General features: G+C 54.9%; 1 protein-coding gene across 1 annotated transcript in view; it reads right to left on the bottom strand.

The window, feature by feature from the left end:
• SIM1 (single-minded family bHLH transcription factor 1) overlaps nt 1-12,846 on the bottom strand; it is a 40,502-nt gene extending 27,656 nt beyond the window's left edge. The window contains exons 1-8 of the mRNA XM_021393052.1: nt 12,540-12,846; nt 4,608-4,690; nt 3,836-3,925; nt 3,627-3,735; nt 3,449-3,534; nt 2,599-2,798; nt 2,386-2,492; nt 1,467-1,614 (exon numbers count right to left, since the gene is read on the bottom strand). Coding sequence (XP_021248727.1) covers nt 1,467-1,614; nt 2,386-2,492; nt 2,599-2,798; nt 3,449-3,534; nt 3,627-3,735; nt 3,836-3,925; nt 4,608-4,690; nt 12,540-12,714 — 998 coding nt within the window. The 5' untranslated portion in view covers nt 12,715-12,846. The remainder of the gene's footprint in view (nt 1-1,466; nt 1,615-2,385; nt 2,493-2,598; nt 2,799-3,448; nt 3,535-3,626; nt 3,736-3,835; nt 3,926-4,607; nt 4,691-12,539) is intronic.

The raw sequence follows: 14,896 nt of genomic DNA, 5'->3' as shown, positions 1-14,896 counted from the left end.
GGGTTCCATGCAGTCGGAATGCCCCTGCAGCCCCTGACGGTTGCAGCCATGGATCGTGATGGGCTCCAGCTCTGCCCTCTCCCCACATTCAAGTCAATGAGAAGCAGCCTCGCTCCGAAGCAGCTCCGAGAGGAAGTTCGGGAGAGCACACACTGCCCTCCCACACGTCACTCCGGCTCAAAACAGCTCTAAATATAACCTTGTTTCTAAAACCCCCATGCACGCACAAAAATACAAAGACCAGCAAAAGGACAGGAAGTCGGCCAGGGCGGAGGAGCCGCTCTATTTCTGCGCAGCCATCTCCGCCGCAGCGCACCCCGAGCCCGGCCCTATGCCCGCAGCCGCCCCGGAGGAGTGAGAGGTTTTGCCCCGGGGAGCGCAGCAGCTGTGCCGCGGTAGCCCCAAGCTGCTCGGGGCGTGCGGTATAAGGGGTTTATGTTCGCTCTGTTGCTCTTAAAGGGAAGGGAAATGACCGCTGATCTCAGGTGCTTATGGAAAAGTACGTGGAATTGCTGGTAGAAAGCCAACCTAGCACGTCAAGCTGCCTTTAGGATCCTGGCATTACCACGCACTGACTTCCTGCTGGGCAGCTCCTCGTGCAGGTGCTCAGACTTAATGTAAGGAGCCGCTGCATTTCGGGGAGCGCGTCTTAAATTCGGCCGCCGAAGCGATCGCCACCTGTGCGTGAGCGGACCCGAGAAAGGAAACACTGCTGCGCTGCCTCTGCCGCAGCATTGGGAAGGTCCGGCCGCTCGCCCCTGCATTGCAATGCGGCTGCGGCCAGAGTAGATGCTTCAGAGAGAAGAGATCCCCCCTCCCCAGGCCTGAGTGCCTCGATGAAAGCAGCACGGCCGGAGCCCTGCCCGGCAAGCCCCAGGTACGAGGGGATGCGTTGAGATATGCAGTACCTAAGCAATCCCTCTGATTTTTTTTCTCTTAATTCTATTTCATCTTGATTTTTGTTAAGTTTCCCTGACCCTTCTGGTCACCAACTTTCTCTGTGGTTCTCTGTAAGGATCGCTCTCCAAGAACAAAAAAGAAACCTCGGAGCTTTGATAGAGACTCTGGATGAAATTAAGAACTTCAAACCCCAGATTTTTGAAAAGAAAAACAGATGTCCTGTTTGTTGAGTATAAATAACTCCGTACGTGAAAACTTCTTTTTTTTTTTTATGCTGCATTAAATTTTATTTAATGCTGGGTGTATTTAAACTGTAAAAAGAAAAAAAAAAAAAAAGAGGAGGGGAGAGGGAGCAGGAAAATATGCGGGTGCCAAACCTCTAAATCTCCATTCCCGAAAGGAAAGAATCCCGGAAAGCCTTCATCTAGATGTAAGCGCCCTGCTCAGCGTGTGCCCTCTTCCCCCCCCCCCGCCCCGGCCTCCCCAAGCTGCCAGGGCTCGGGTCCGGAGGCCGCGGCAGGTGCCCCCCCCCGCGCCCCGCCGGGCGCATCCCGCGGAGCACTTACGTAAGGACGTAGTTGACGCTGACGATGCAGTGCGGGCGCGACGAGCGGCTGTTGTGCACGATGGTGGCATAGCTCTGCACCCACACCCAGCCGCCGTGCTTGGCCAGGAAGCGGTAGTACTTGGTGGTCACCTGGCCCTTCACCAGCACTGCGGGACAGAGCGGGGAGAGAGGGGCTCAGGAGGGCTGCGGAGAGCCGAGCGTGGCAAACGGATGAGGAAAGGATGGCCCCGGGCATCCCCTCCCCCCTCGCCATCACTAAGGCTTTTCAGGGAGATCGAGGGCAAACACAGCGGGTTTTGGGGAGGAGGGGGGGTGAACCCCCCCACCCAGCCATACTGTCATCGAGATTGAATTCTCTCAACGTGGCTTTGGGTTTTTATCTCTTCTCTTGACGTTCCCCTTAAGGAAACTTACCGGAAATTAATATCCTTTTTATACATCTATGCATGTATTAATGTCATCGTGATATCAAAATAGAATAAATAGCTGCGCTCTGAAGTAGGCTCACTGCTGCAGCAAATTTAGCCGTGCAGATAAGATTTGTGAGACTCGATGGAAGGGGAACAGAAGTGTTTGAACTGCACTGGCACAGCCTTTCCGGAGCAAGAAAAAAGGCTTTTTCCTAAGCGAGATTCGAAACGAACTGAACGTTCAGGGTTTGCGAGGGGAGTTCTTGTTCTACAACGAGAAGCCGAAGGGTGAAAGCTGCCTCCCTGTGCCGTGGCCGCTCCCCTCCATCGTGGGGGGGGGATGGAGCTCCGAGCCTGCAGTTCCTCAGCCTCCGGCCTCTCCTTCCTTTCACACCCGCCGCGGGTGCTGCCCGCTCTCCCCCCAGCCCAGGGGTGGATCCTAACACATCCAAAGCCCTTTAGCGGAGGGAGAAAGCGAGGTGAGGTTCTCTGAGCGCAGATCCTTACACAAGTGATGAGCGCATCGCAAGTGGAAGGTGTCACAGCCGTGCACGTGATGGTAAAGGGTCTTCTCGATCAGGTCCTGGGGCTCGTACCCGGTGAGCTCGGCCACCCTGCGAGGACACAGCAGCCAACATCAGTCGGGGGGGAGGATAGGAGGGGCCGGGTGGTGGTAGGGGAAGGAGTGAGGAATCGATTTGGAGGCAGCCTCAGAGCTACCTGGAGTCTAGGAAGATGAGCTTCATGTCCAGGCTAGCCCGGAACATGAACATGTTGCTGTGCAGCTTGATCTCCGTCACGGCGCTGGGCGGCAGCGAGTGGCCCACGGCGACCAAACCGACGTTTTGGTAGCAGCCGTCGAAAGGGGACATGTCCAGGCTGTACTGGCGGATCTTCAGGTACCCGCTGCAGTGGATGACCTGCAGGGACACACAGCTGCTGGGCATGGGGCGTGGGGGCTGTGAACTTCGCTGCCCGGGCCCCCACCCCCTCCCACCACCCTCACTCCACCCCCATCTTTCTGCTTTCCCTTGGGTTGGGATGTGGGGTTTTTTTCATACGGAACTTCAACTCTCATCTAAGGCCCGTTAAAGTCAACAAGATTTTCTTTTCTTTTTTTTTCCACTGACTTAAGTGGTTTTTGGACCACCTCCTAACTACGCTTTTATGATTCTTCTCCAAAGGGAAGACGAGGAAGTGCCAAGGCGGTCACAGCTCTGTAATGAAGAGTGGATGCGTGTGAGAGAATTTACATGTGTGCGTGTGTCACATGGATAAGATGTATCTATTACACAGACAGAGCAGACACGATCCAGAACGCATCTTTAGGCATAGATTTAGGTACGTTTCCTCCCTGCATATTGCTGCTGTGCACTTCCAGCCTCATTTGTCTATTTTAAGCGTCTCTTCCTGGAGCTATTCCAACACATTTCCTTATTCTGCGCTACACCGTGTCACAACGTCTCCAGCTCAGGGCCACATGAAGGAGCGCCGAGCCGGGCCAGCCCCGGGCGCTCAATCCCCGTCCACTCCCAGGGTGTCGTGGCGGGGCCGTGCCCCCCGCACCCACCTTGTAGCCCCCGCAGGTCAGCCCCGCGTTCCTCTTGGCCAGTACGCATTTCATCCGTAGGAAAAAGGACCGCTCGATCTCGTACTCTGAGGAGAGGGGAGGCAGAGGGGCGGTGAGCGGCGCGGGAAGGGCTCCACATCCACACGGGACGATGGGGCGTAGGGGGGACGCGCTTTACCCTGCACAAAGTGGGAGTGGTAGGGCTGGTGAGCCGTAAGCACCGCCGTCATCTCGTCGTGGTCGGCGGGGTGGATGTACTCGTAAATGCTGTTGCCGGTCAGCTCTACCTGTGAGAGAGGAGAAGGAGGAAAGGGGGAAGAGGAGGAAGGGGAGCGTTCTTCGCCAGTGCCCCCCCGCACAGCACTCCCGCGCCAGCCCCCAGCCTACCTGAGACAGGCCCAGGTGCACCGAGGCGGTCTCCGAGATGTACATGATCTTCCCGTCCGGAGCCACCACGAATATGAAACCGTCCAGCGTCTGGGGAAAGGGTCGGCAGAGGGAGCAACAGACAGAGAGATGGACACAGACAGACCGACACATAAAGTACCGTCCTCCAGGGGCTTATTCTAGACAAGACGTATTCCCTTTCGGGCTGAGATTATTCAGAAAGCTGGAAGGAAACGGAGCCCTGGGCAAGACCCCTCTATAGCCGTGACCCCGCATCCCGCAGAGCTCCCGCCGTGGCTATGCCCACCCGAGAATTCCCGAGCGCTCTCACCCCGTTTCTAACTCCCCGGGATGTTAGCCCCTGTTAAGCAAGCGAGGGGAGTGTAAGCCTCCCCGCGGGGTAAATAACGGCCGTGTGGGACGGGACGGTTTGTCAGATGCTTTTCAGAAGACGGAAATGGGGCTTCTGGGTGCAGAGGGAGTAGAAGAGACTCCGACCTATTAAGGACGTGTCACAGCCCACACAACCCCCCCCCCCTAACACACACACACAAAGCATGGGTACAGTAACTCTAATATTCCTTCCTCTACCTGAACTGCGTTTGTGCAAAGGAGTCCGTCCGTCCCGTCCCTCCCCTCCCACGTTTTTTTTTTTTTTTTAATTAAACACGTGAACGGTTAAAAATTAGTCACGGTGGCAATTAAAAGCTCAGAAGAGGGACTGATTTCTTTAATCGTTAGTACCGCGTGGCAGTCGTTTCCAGAGCGGTACCTGCAAAAGGTGCGACCCCAGCTCCCGTCCGACGTTATCAAGCGGGCTGGTGCGGCTGGAGTGGCCCCAGGCTTCTCCCAGTCCTGTTCAGTTAAGACACACAGAGAAAGGAAAGTGACGAGGTGACAAACTCTCTCCTGTTGGCCTGCTGGAGAGAACTTTTCTCCTATTTATTTATTTTTTATGATTATATCTTTGTTCGAACTCGCTTTAAAACAGGTATACATACAATCGTTGAAAAACGAGGGTGTGATTTCCTTGCACAGAAGAGCCTCTTTGGTGTTTTGTTGTTGTTTTTAAGCTAAACTCCCGCGGGAAATAAACACCTATTTTTAGTTAACGGAGAAGTTCATTCCTAAGACCCGGGCGAAGCAGCGTGCCCGACAAAGAGGCCCCTCGGGGCGGCCCTTGGCTGCATAGTGTGGGTAAGGGAGCGCCCAGGGGCGTGTGCTGCCTCCCAGCCCCCCCCCCCCGGACGGACCTCCCCGGACCTGCCCCGTGCTTCAGGCTCCGCTCGTTTTATGCAAAGTGAGAAGGAATAAGAGCCACAGGAAAATTACTCGGCCGTAGTAAATCTATTTACGGGCAACGCTTTTTAACAACGTTGTTGCTGAAATCATTTTAAATGGGGCGTTTAAAACATTTTAAGCTTACGCCATTAAATAAGGATCAAGCAAGAAGGAAAAAACATCCAAACAAACAGAAATGCTGATTGATGGCCGGAGAAGGCCAGATCTGCCCCTACAGAGCGGGCTCGGGAAGGCGAGCCCCCTTTCTTCGGGGATATCCACGCGGAGCGGCAGCGGGCAGAGCGGGCATCCCTTGGTATCGAGAGCCTTCACCTCGGCTGTACACCCGAGCGAGCCGAACGGAGAGGGCATCCCGGGCGGCCCTTTCCTCTCCCACCTCCTCACCGCTTCTCCCTTCTCCTTAACCCACGGCCCTCAGAAGCCAGCAGCACCTTCCGTCCTAGCCCCCGCCCGCATGTACCCCGCGCCGAGTGCCAGAGGGAGACAGGGTCCTTCCCATTAACACCTCCGCTCCAATTAACGGGGACCCGGTGATCTTGTGCCCAGCGCCCGGGCTCTCCTCCCTCCCCCGAAGTGCCCTCGCTCTGCCGCCCTACCCAGCGGGGCTGCCCGGGGGCACATCTGTCCCCCACCAGGGACCCCCCCGAAGTCTATCAGGAGCTGACACATCTCGCACGGCTTCCAGGGAAAGGGAGACGAGAAATCGCAGTATCTTTGCTTCCCCCACACTCCGGGACGCCCTGTCGAGGCCGCTCCTTGTGAGCTTCCCCCGCTCGAAGGGAAATCTGAATAACAGTTTCCCTGTTCTGGGCTAAAGCTGCGCTCCTCGCCTAGGATTTAAGTTGTTTATTAATCCGAGTTTACGGCTTGTAATTACTCTCCTTCTAGAAGGGAAAACAACCCGACCTCTGCGGGTTAATGAACAGCTCGTCAACATTACAGGTTAACTTCTTTCGGGAACGCCGTTCTTCACGGAGCACTGAGCTCTTCTTTATGCTTCGGCTGGAAATCTCACGCTGTTTGGCTGCGGCTGTTAATGTTTCATAATTAAACATTTTCACTTGTCTACCTGAGCCAGCTTCTGGCAACCCTAACGCTCGAGACGCTTCTCGTTTCCCAGACGTTTCAGCACTTTCGAGCCTACTACTTCTCTTCACTGACAAGCCCAGATCTGCGGGCTCTCCGGACGCCCTTTAAATACTGTCTTTGGAGATTATACGAGAAAACCCCTCCATTAATATTCCCCTTTTATTATTACTTTTTTTCCCCGTCCGTTCGCTTTAACATCCAATTTCCTTTTTTCGGGGAGCAAACTGAGCTATCTTGCACTTGACCTACCGCAGAAAATTCCTCAAATCCTTTGATTGTCTATTTAAAACAAAACAAGGAAATCAGCTCTCCCTTTTGCTTCAGGATTACGCTGGAAACAAGATCTAAAGATTCTCTTGTAATTTGGAGAGCCAACGGAATAATGGCTTTGGAATAGAAACAAGCAGCTTTGTGCGGGAAAGGATAACTAAACCGTTTTTAGGCAAGGGATTTTCCCAGCTAAAGTGGCCGAAGACAAAGCAAAACATAATCTATTTTGGAAGATTTCCAAGATATGCCACATTAACCTTTGTAGATAAAAATTGCTTTCTCCCCTCCCCCGCCGGGGTCTGGTTTATCATATTTACATAAGTAGCCTTAGAAGCGATGTATCTATTATGGATCTAAGGAGCTCGCGAGCTCGCATTTCACGTGGAAACGGAGGCGAAGTTTTACTGTTGCTTAATACTTGATGCATTGTCGAACCATTTCCATTTAAATGCTCCCGACCCACGGATTACCTCAATGGACTGGCTGCATGGGCTTTGTAATTTCCTGAAAATGAGATTTCGATTTATAAAACAAGAAACCAATTAGTAACCAAATGAGGCGAAGTAGATCCACTAAAATTGACCTAATCCCACAGGCATCATTTAGGCCGGTTCTTGGCGAATGAATGATGAGTAATCGTGCAGCGCAAGCTCAAGGCATCATCCAGCTGTGTTATTGCAAGCAGCAAAAATAAATGGATCGAGCTTTTCTTTCGGAATGAGTTTTACACTCTCAATAAGATATAGATTATAGGCTCCTATCTAACAACCTCCTCCACTCGAAGATTTTTTTTTCCTGAGAAGGTAAACAATTCGTCCTAGAAGATGTCCACCGTTAGGAGGAAAGAAAGACTGAAAGAAAAATTGAAAGAAAGACTGACAGACTGACAGACAGACAGACAGACAGGCAGAAAGAAAGAAAGAAAGAAAGAAAGAAAGAAAGAAAGAAAGAAAGAAAGAAAGAAAGAAAGAAAGAAAGAAAGAAAATGAAAGGAAAATAAATAAATAAGTGACAAAATAAAATAGCCGCGGCATTAGAGCCAGGCTTTGCTCGGCTTGCTATCAACGCTCGTTACTGAACTGAGCGCTCCGAGACTGCGCTCAAATTGCGCTGAAAGTGTGCCGGTGCCGTTCGGTCCGCGAGTGCTGAATCATAACTTTTTCAGCGCTTCCCCGCGGGAAATCGCCGTTTTCCCGCATTTAAAAGCGAGGAAAGTGGCAGAAAGCGTCTCGTTCTCTTTGGTAGGAGGACAGCACCGGGCAGCCCGGTGGAAGAGCCTTCCTCCCCCCCGTGCGCATCCCGCCCAGCGCCGGGCAAGCCGCCTCCCACGGACGGACCGACGGCCAACGCCGCTGCTCCTTGCCGCTGGGACACTGCCTCCCCGCCCCACTGGGCCGCTCCGAGCCCTCATGGCAGCAGCCAATGGAGGCACTGGCTGGCATCGCGATATCGTTGCCGAACGCCCCTACGTCCCAAGCAAGCGGGGCTGCGCTCAGTCACTGCTAATTGGGCCGAGACGCAGAGGCGGAAGGCTCCGGGAGGCGATGGGAAGCCCAGCGGGTCTCGGGGTCCCCAGTCCCTCCCTGAGCATTCGCAGAGCAGCCCCGACCCCAACCTCGATAGTCTCCTTTGTCTATCCATAGCGGGGGAGGGGGATGGGAGGGGGGGGGAGGACAGGAGACGCGAGCTCTCATCCTCTTGGCGTTGATTTGCCAGCGTTTCCAAGTGGCTACCACCATTACCCCAACCTCAGCGCGATCCGAATTCACGGTGGAGGAAACAACGGCAGAGCCATCGGCCTCCCTCCTTCCAAAAGCACTCAGCGCAGAACCCAGCCCAAGCCTCAGGCAGGAGGATCCAGGCTTCGGGGTTCCCCAGGGAAGGCCGCCTCCGGCAGCGGGGAGACCTCGGGGCGCCCCGGCCGAGGGCAGCTCCGCCGCCTTTTGTCACAGCCTCCCTGCAAAGGCGGAGGGGCAGCGTGCAGCGAGGCTGCCTCGAGGAACGGTGTCGTTCAGCAGCCCGCGCTATGCCACCGCCAGGCACCCAGCCCGGAGCCCGGCAAGGCCGATTTCTCACTTAATTTAACAGGCGGTGGTTAATGATAACTCCAAATCTCTGCCAAATGAGGCTTCCGTGAGGGAGAGAGCCGCCGTCGGAGGGTTCAGATGGAACAGAAGCGGCGACGTTTAAAAAAGTAAAACGCTGCTCATGCCTGCGGATGCCATTAGCGAAGTTTCGTCAAGATTTATTATCTCGGTAAATCAGATGCGTTCGTTTGAAGCGGATAGAAGCGAGCGTCCCGCTTCCTTTAGAAAAATAATAGTAAGAGGGAGGCAGGGTTCTGCTGCCTGAACAAACGGCCCCGGTGGGGGAGCGGCCGTGGAAGCAGCACCGATTCGCCGCGCCAGAGAGAAATCGCAGCGTTTTGGCACACACGGGGGGTAATGGAGCTGCCCTCCGAAATGCAAACAAACGGAGCCGTGCCCACAGCGGATGGAGGGAAAAAAAAAAAAAAAAAGGCAAAATTTCCAGCGCCACATACTTCTGGGTTTTAGGGAAGACGCAAACTCGAATATCGCTTTTTCCGAGCAAACGCTGGAGGAAAGGGTTTGCGCTATTTGCACGCAAGTTGAAAACGTCCTTCGGCACTAACGCAGCCCTACGAAGGGAGAGGGGTTTGTCAATAAAATCTGATTGCATCCCCCCGTAACAGCGCCTTTGCCAACTCTCACTCTAAGAGTTCAGTTCTGCACTTCACATTTTAAGTTCACATCAAAACTCGACTTAAGCACAGAGAGATACCGGGCAGAGTAAACTGCGGCTTAAATGAGAAAAACTTCTGTACGAAAATCACCGCTGAAACCCAATGCTCAATCATTTCCCTTAGCAGAAAGAAAAACAGCATTAAATCACCTATCCACGTGGGAAACGGATTTTGTTTTCCAGCTCGTCTCCCCTCCCCACCTCCCGCCCTCCCCCCCTTTAAAATAAAACAAGATAAAGATTCAATATAGAAATGTTAGGCGAAAGTTTACGTAAACGCGGCCGCTGCTTTTGTCTGGGAAAGCGAACGCCTCTGCGTGGGAGCGATCGGTCTTCATAGGGCGGAAAAGCAAACAGTCCTTAGCTGCTTATTCGGGTGAGGAGAACAGGACCCTGGAAATATTCTTTAATTAAATATATATGTATACATAGCGTCACCTTTTTTTTTTTTTTTTTTTTTTCCGCCTTCACTTTTGGACACCGGCAAGGGCCAGTAAAGAATTACCCCACTGCTTATAGGAATCGCATCTTTAGGTTTAAAAAATTATTTTCGCCCCCGGATTTATTTCCATCAAATTTTGAGGCTACGTTCTTCGCCTTCACTGTTACATTGACATTTTGGGGATTTTTTTTTCCCGTGAACTTTAACACAGGACTGAATTTATTAGGAAGGTGTAGGAAGGTATATATCTTTTTCTCATTCTATCTCTCCTTTTTTTCCCCCCCCCTTCAATAAAAATCTCTTTCCGCCGTTCTCAGCTGTCTAGCAGATCTTCTCAACATTATCTTTCCCAAAGCCAGCCCTAAGCAAACGGGCTCTCTCCTTCTGAGCCAGAGGAGTTTCAGCAGCCGGCCAGTGCCAGGCAGCAGCCATCGGACACATTTAATCTTTGCCAGTTTCCTCGGGATGTTCGGGGTAGGGGAATGGCGTGCCGGGCCTGAGCCAGGTATGTTTCACTCCTTAGAGAGAATCGCGGAGCCGCAGCTGAAACTCCGCACTGCGCTCCCTCACACCCGCGCTCACCCGGTGCCAACCGCTTTGCATCGCGATTTCCGACAGTGAAACGGAAACCAAACGGCGCTGAGCGGCTGCGTGGCACCGCGGGCATTTCCCTGACAGAAATCTCCTGTTTTCACAGTGACCCTGGCATCCACCCGCCTCCTTCGTGCATAGGAGCCCCTCGGACGTACAAACGCGCGGACGCCCACCGATACTTCCTCCGCAGAGGAGCTTATGTCGTTCTGTACACTTATTCCCACCGTTTCCAGTCAGGCCCCGCTCAGGGAAGCTCCGGGTCGGCCGCCGCGGAGCCGCACCGCTCGGCCGAGCCTACGCTCCTCCGCCTTCGGCCGGCTCTGGGCTGCGCCCCAGCTCTCGCAGCTCTGCCCTCCCCGGGAAAACCGCAGAACGTCCCCTGTCGCATCTACTGCCTTCCGCAGGTTCTGGCTGCCTCTACGCGCCCCGACCGAGCTGGGAGGGAGGGCCTCCCAGATACTGGCAAGTGCCTGCGGAGCCGCTCCGACCCCCCAGCACGGACGGCACCGCGGGGCCACCCCCTCGGCGGCCGCTTCTTTCCATTCGCAGCTCCCCCGTAGCGAGGCCGAGGAGGTCCCGCCGCCACTCTCCGCCTCCCGGCTCAAAGCCGCAGCTGCCTGCCCCGGCCCCGCGCCCCCCGCCGCACGGCTCCCCGGGGCATTGAGGCATCCCGCGCTGCCGCCCGGGACGGGGCCCGGCCATTCTTCTCCGCCCGTGATTACTCGCAGCCTACAAGCAACACCATATGCTTCTTCTGATCAAACAGCCCCGCTGCATCGGCGGCGGTAATTGACGAGAGCCGCTCGGAATCACGCAGGAAGGCGGCCCGCTGAGACGGCGGGAGCTGACAGATCACCGCTAATAATCCTTTTAGGAACAGCGCGGGCAGCGGAGTTGGCCGTAGCTTTCTTTTTATAAAGTGCGCGCTGACAGTATGAAAGGACAGCTCAGTTTCCTTGCGGGCGGATCGCACAGAACAGCAACGTGGTTTCAAGAGAGTTTTCACTTTTTCCTTTTTTCCTTCCCCCCCCCCCCCCCTCAAGGTTTCAGGTGTTACAACTCCCACTTATCCCGTTCTTCGGTTCTAAGTTACTCAGAGATACCGTTGCTTAAAGAAGCGATTGCAGGATACACTATGTTGGAAAAGATTGCCATGGCTTTGGCTCTCTGTATTCGCACAGCGCTGGGGAGGGGCCGCCTCCAGGCCCGACCGAATATTTACCTTTAAAAAGTCGAGTTAAGACCGCTCCTTCCCGGTCTGAATCGGGTTTTAAAAGCAAAACAAACAGAAAAAAACAGGACAGACCCCGTGCCCTCTCTGGGTTCGCAAAACACTACCGTCAGACCCGAGGTAAACGCAAAGTCCGTATTATCGGGTTTCTTATGCACCCGTTCATTTCAACGAAAGGGTAACTTTTTTTTTTCTTTTTAAGATTTATCTAAAAACAAAGACCAGACCCCCCAGTCTTCTTTCTCACTACTATTTCTTCCAGGCAGAAAACCCCTCAATCTAAATAAAAGCTGCGTGAATCGTTCTGAATTTGTTTTCCTGACATCTCACAAAAGCGACAGACCGAGAGCAGAGCAGAACTTCATCCCGGCCCCTTAACGCTCGCTCTGCTCTCTCTGGAGCCCCTCCAGGCACCCCAGGAGGCGGCTCAGTGCCCCGTCACATCGGGAGCAGCTGGGCTGGGGACGCGACTCCCGGCTCTTCCCAGTGAAAGTCAAAGTGAAGTTCGCTCCAGGCCCTCTGCTCGCATCGTTTTGGGGCTTGAATGCGTCCGAATATACTAATTCTGTGAAAATTTCCCGAGATCGATTCACGCCCTCAGACGGCCCCAGCGATCTTCAGGCCGGGACACAGCGGGTTTATAACGCGATACGTTGTGCCTGCCTTAAACACTGTCGGCCTTATACCTGCGCACCGCACCTAAGGCTTTAGGACTTTGCATAGACTTATGTAAATATTTACCCATATATTAGCTCTCCCACGTAGGGCTATAAATTGGGGGGGATCGCCCCCTTTTGCCTTGCGGTGATGCCCATCGCACGGACGAGAACGGAGAACCTCCTGTCGGCTCTGTGTTGACAGAAGCCCCTCAGCCCCCAGCAGATCTGTCACACCCACGGAGCGACAACATTCACGGGAGGGAGAAGCAGCAGCAGAGCGCACCCGGCCCCCAGAGCCCGGCCCAAGCGGCACCTGGATGGGAAGGGGAGCACGGGGAAGAGCATCCCACCTACCTTCTGGGAAAACTACCCGCATCTTGAGGTAGCTGGTGGTGAGCCTGATTATGGATGCTTTGTCCAGCTGGGAGGTGATGGCCGAGGGCAGGGGCAGTAATTTAGCCAGTTCATAAAATTCACTGTTTTCTTTCTCCCGTCTAGTCCGGGCAGCATTTTTGGACTTCTCTTTCATCGTGTTTTTTTCCCCCTTCCTTCCTACAATTTAAGCTCCGGAGCTTCATCCAAAGGTGGGAGGGAAGCGCTCAGTTGCGGTTCATGTCCCAGAGCATCGGGCTGGAGCACGGCCGCCGCCCAGAGAAACCGCTCGGTGAAATGGAACAAAGTGCCGAAGAGCAGAGCGGTGTTCTTCAAAAGAACGTATATTCTCTGAAAAGTCACTCGTGGGGAAAAGGCATTTATCCAGTGCAGCTCAGAGACTCCAAGCAACTACGGGAAAAACAAAACAAAACAAAAAGCTACAAGCCCGTGACTCGACGCCGCAGCCAAACGAGGTGCTTCGGGCCTTTGCTCCTGCTCATCGCGGACAGCGCCTCTCCTCGAAGTGGGTCATGGTAATCCCGGTCCTCCCGCGATCCGCTGCCGGAACGGGGCCTCCGCGGGCGGCTTCGTAAGGAGCCTCTGCGGGAAGAAGAGCGGTGGTGGGTGAGCACGCTACTCAGCGCCGCGGCCTCCAGAAATAATACCGACAATCAGTTTTAAAACTCAGCCCAAGTGCCCTTATCTGCTTTTGTTGTTTGTTTATTTCCCCGATTTTCTGTTTGTTGTATTAATCCCCGGTGCCCTCGCTGTTCCCCTCCTGGAGCAGGGACGCGCTGCCGACCGCAGCCCGGCACAGGGCAGCCGCGTTCTGCCACAGCAGTTTCCTCTCGCGTTTTTCCAGCCGATTTAGGGCTTTTGCCGCTATTTCCTCCCACCCGCGGCGGGAGAGCCCAGCCTCGCTCCTCACTTCGCACCTCTTTGCGCTCCCCCCCGAGGCCGGGCCCCCTGAACCTACCTGCTGTCCCCGCGCAGGGCAGCCCGCGGCGAGCCGTGCCAGGGTGCGGACCCCTCTTTAATTGGCTCATTAACAGCGGGGGCGCGGTCGGTGCCCGTCGCGGCTCCCCACGCCGGCAGGCAGCCGGGCGCTGCCGCCTCCCGCCCCTTTATCGGCTGCCCGGCTCTCCCTCTCACATACTGGGTGGGGGTGGGCTTAATGAAGAAGCCCTAATTGCGACTGAGAAATGCCCTAATAACTTCTTTTCCGGCTAAAAGCCTTTTAGCACAACTTCATTTCTCCCCCAGCCCCGGCCGAGCCCGCCCTTAATGCCACTCACGGACCCGCCCCGCCTCCCATTGGCTGCCGGCTCCCCGCTCCCGGACGACCATTGGTGAAGCGGGCGGTGACGTCACCGCGACGCGGACACACCCCCCTACTCCCCGTGCGCGCCCGCCCTCTGACCCCTCGGGGGCGCGCCCGGGGGAGACGTGCGGGGACGCGCACCCCCCCCTCCCCACCCCAAATGTCCCTGGAGATAAAAAAAAAGGTGTTTTAGGGGATTCTAGGTGTTGTTCATATATATATATTTTTTTCCGTGGGTTTATGAGATTTTCCTGCTAGACGGGGAAAAAAAAACACTCAGTCCTAGAAATAAAGAGAGGAAAAATATCAGCATCAAACGCACCTCTCCTACCGCAGGAAACAGAACCGCAGCGTGCGGTAATAGCGGCACGGTGCGGGGAAGCGCCCAGCAGCTGTTCCGGGTGCCCGCACGGCCCCGACGCCCCGCTCGTCCCTTTGCCGGAGCACCCCGCTGTGAAACAAACACAAGGCAGGGCAGTTAGAGGAGGTATGGACTCGAGAGAAAATTTAAAAAGTAACGAAAGGAAAAAAAGGGGGAAAAATGCGGCCCTCCTCCGCTTAAAGAGCTCTCTGTTGCGGGGAAAGTGGCACCGTGTTTTCCGAAGGCTTTCCGTGTGCTGCACCAACAGGCGCAAAGCGGGCTTGGGGAGGAAGACAGCACCTTCCTGCCGGCTTCCATCGGAGGAAGCTGTCCTGCAAACGGCGCTGATATCCCCGAGAGGTGTTCAGACATCTGGGCAACAACCGGACTCACGCTATCAGGTAGCGCACGGCTTGTTTGTCAACAGGCGCCGCAAAAACTGTCCTTCAGAGCGCCCCTGGCTTAGGAAAAAATAAATAAATCAGAGGAACACAGTCCTGTCAATTGTCAGCAGGGAAACGCAGGCACCCGTTCCCGACCCTACGCTATCGCAGCCGCGGGTTCGCAGCGGGGAAGGGGAGAGCGGAGGTGCCAGCCCCGGAGCGGAGCCGGGGAGAGCGGCGGCACCGGGGAAAAAGTACCTGGGAGCCCCGG

The sequence above is a fragment of the Numida meleagris genome, chromosome 3, assembly GCF_002078875.1.
Source record: "Numida meleagris isolate 19003 breed g44 Domestic line chromosome 3, NumMel1.0, whole genome shotgun sequence".
In the NCBI taxonomy this organism is placed as follows: Eukaryota; Metazoa; Chordata; class Aves; order Galliformes; family Numididae; genus Numida; species Numida meleagris.
The sequence above is the reverse complement of the archived record's forward strand: the minus strand, read 5'-3'. Positions and strand labels throughout refer to the sequence as shown.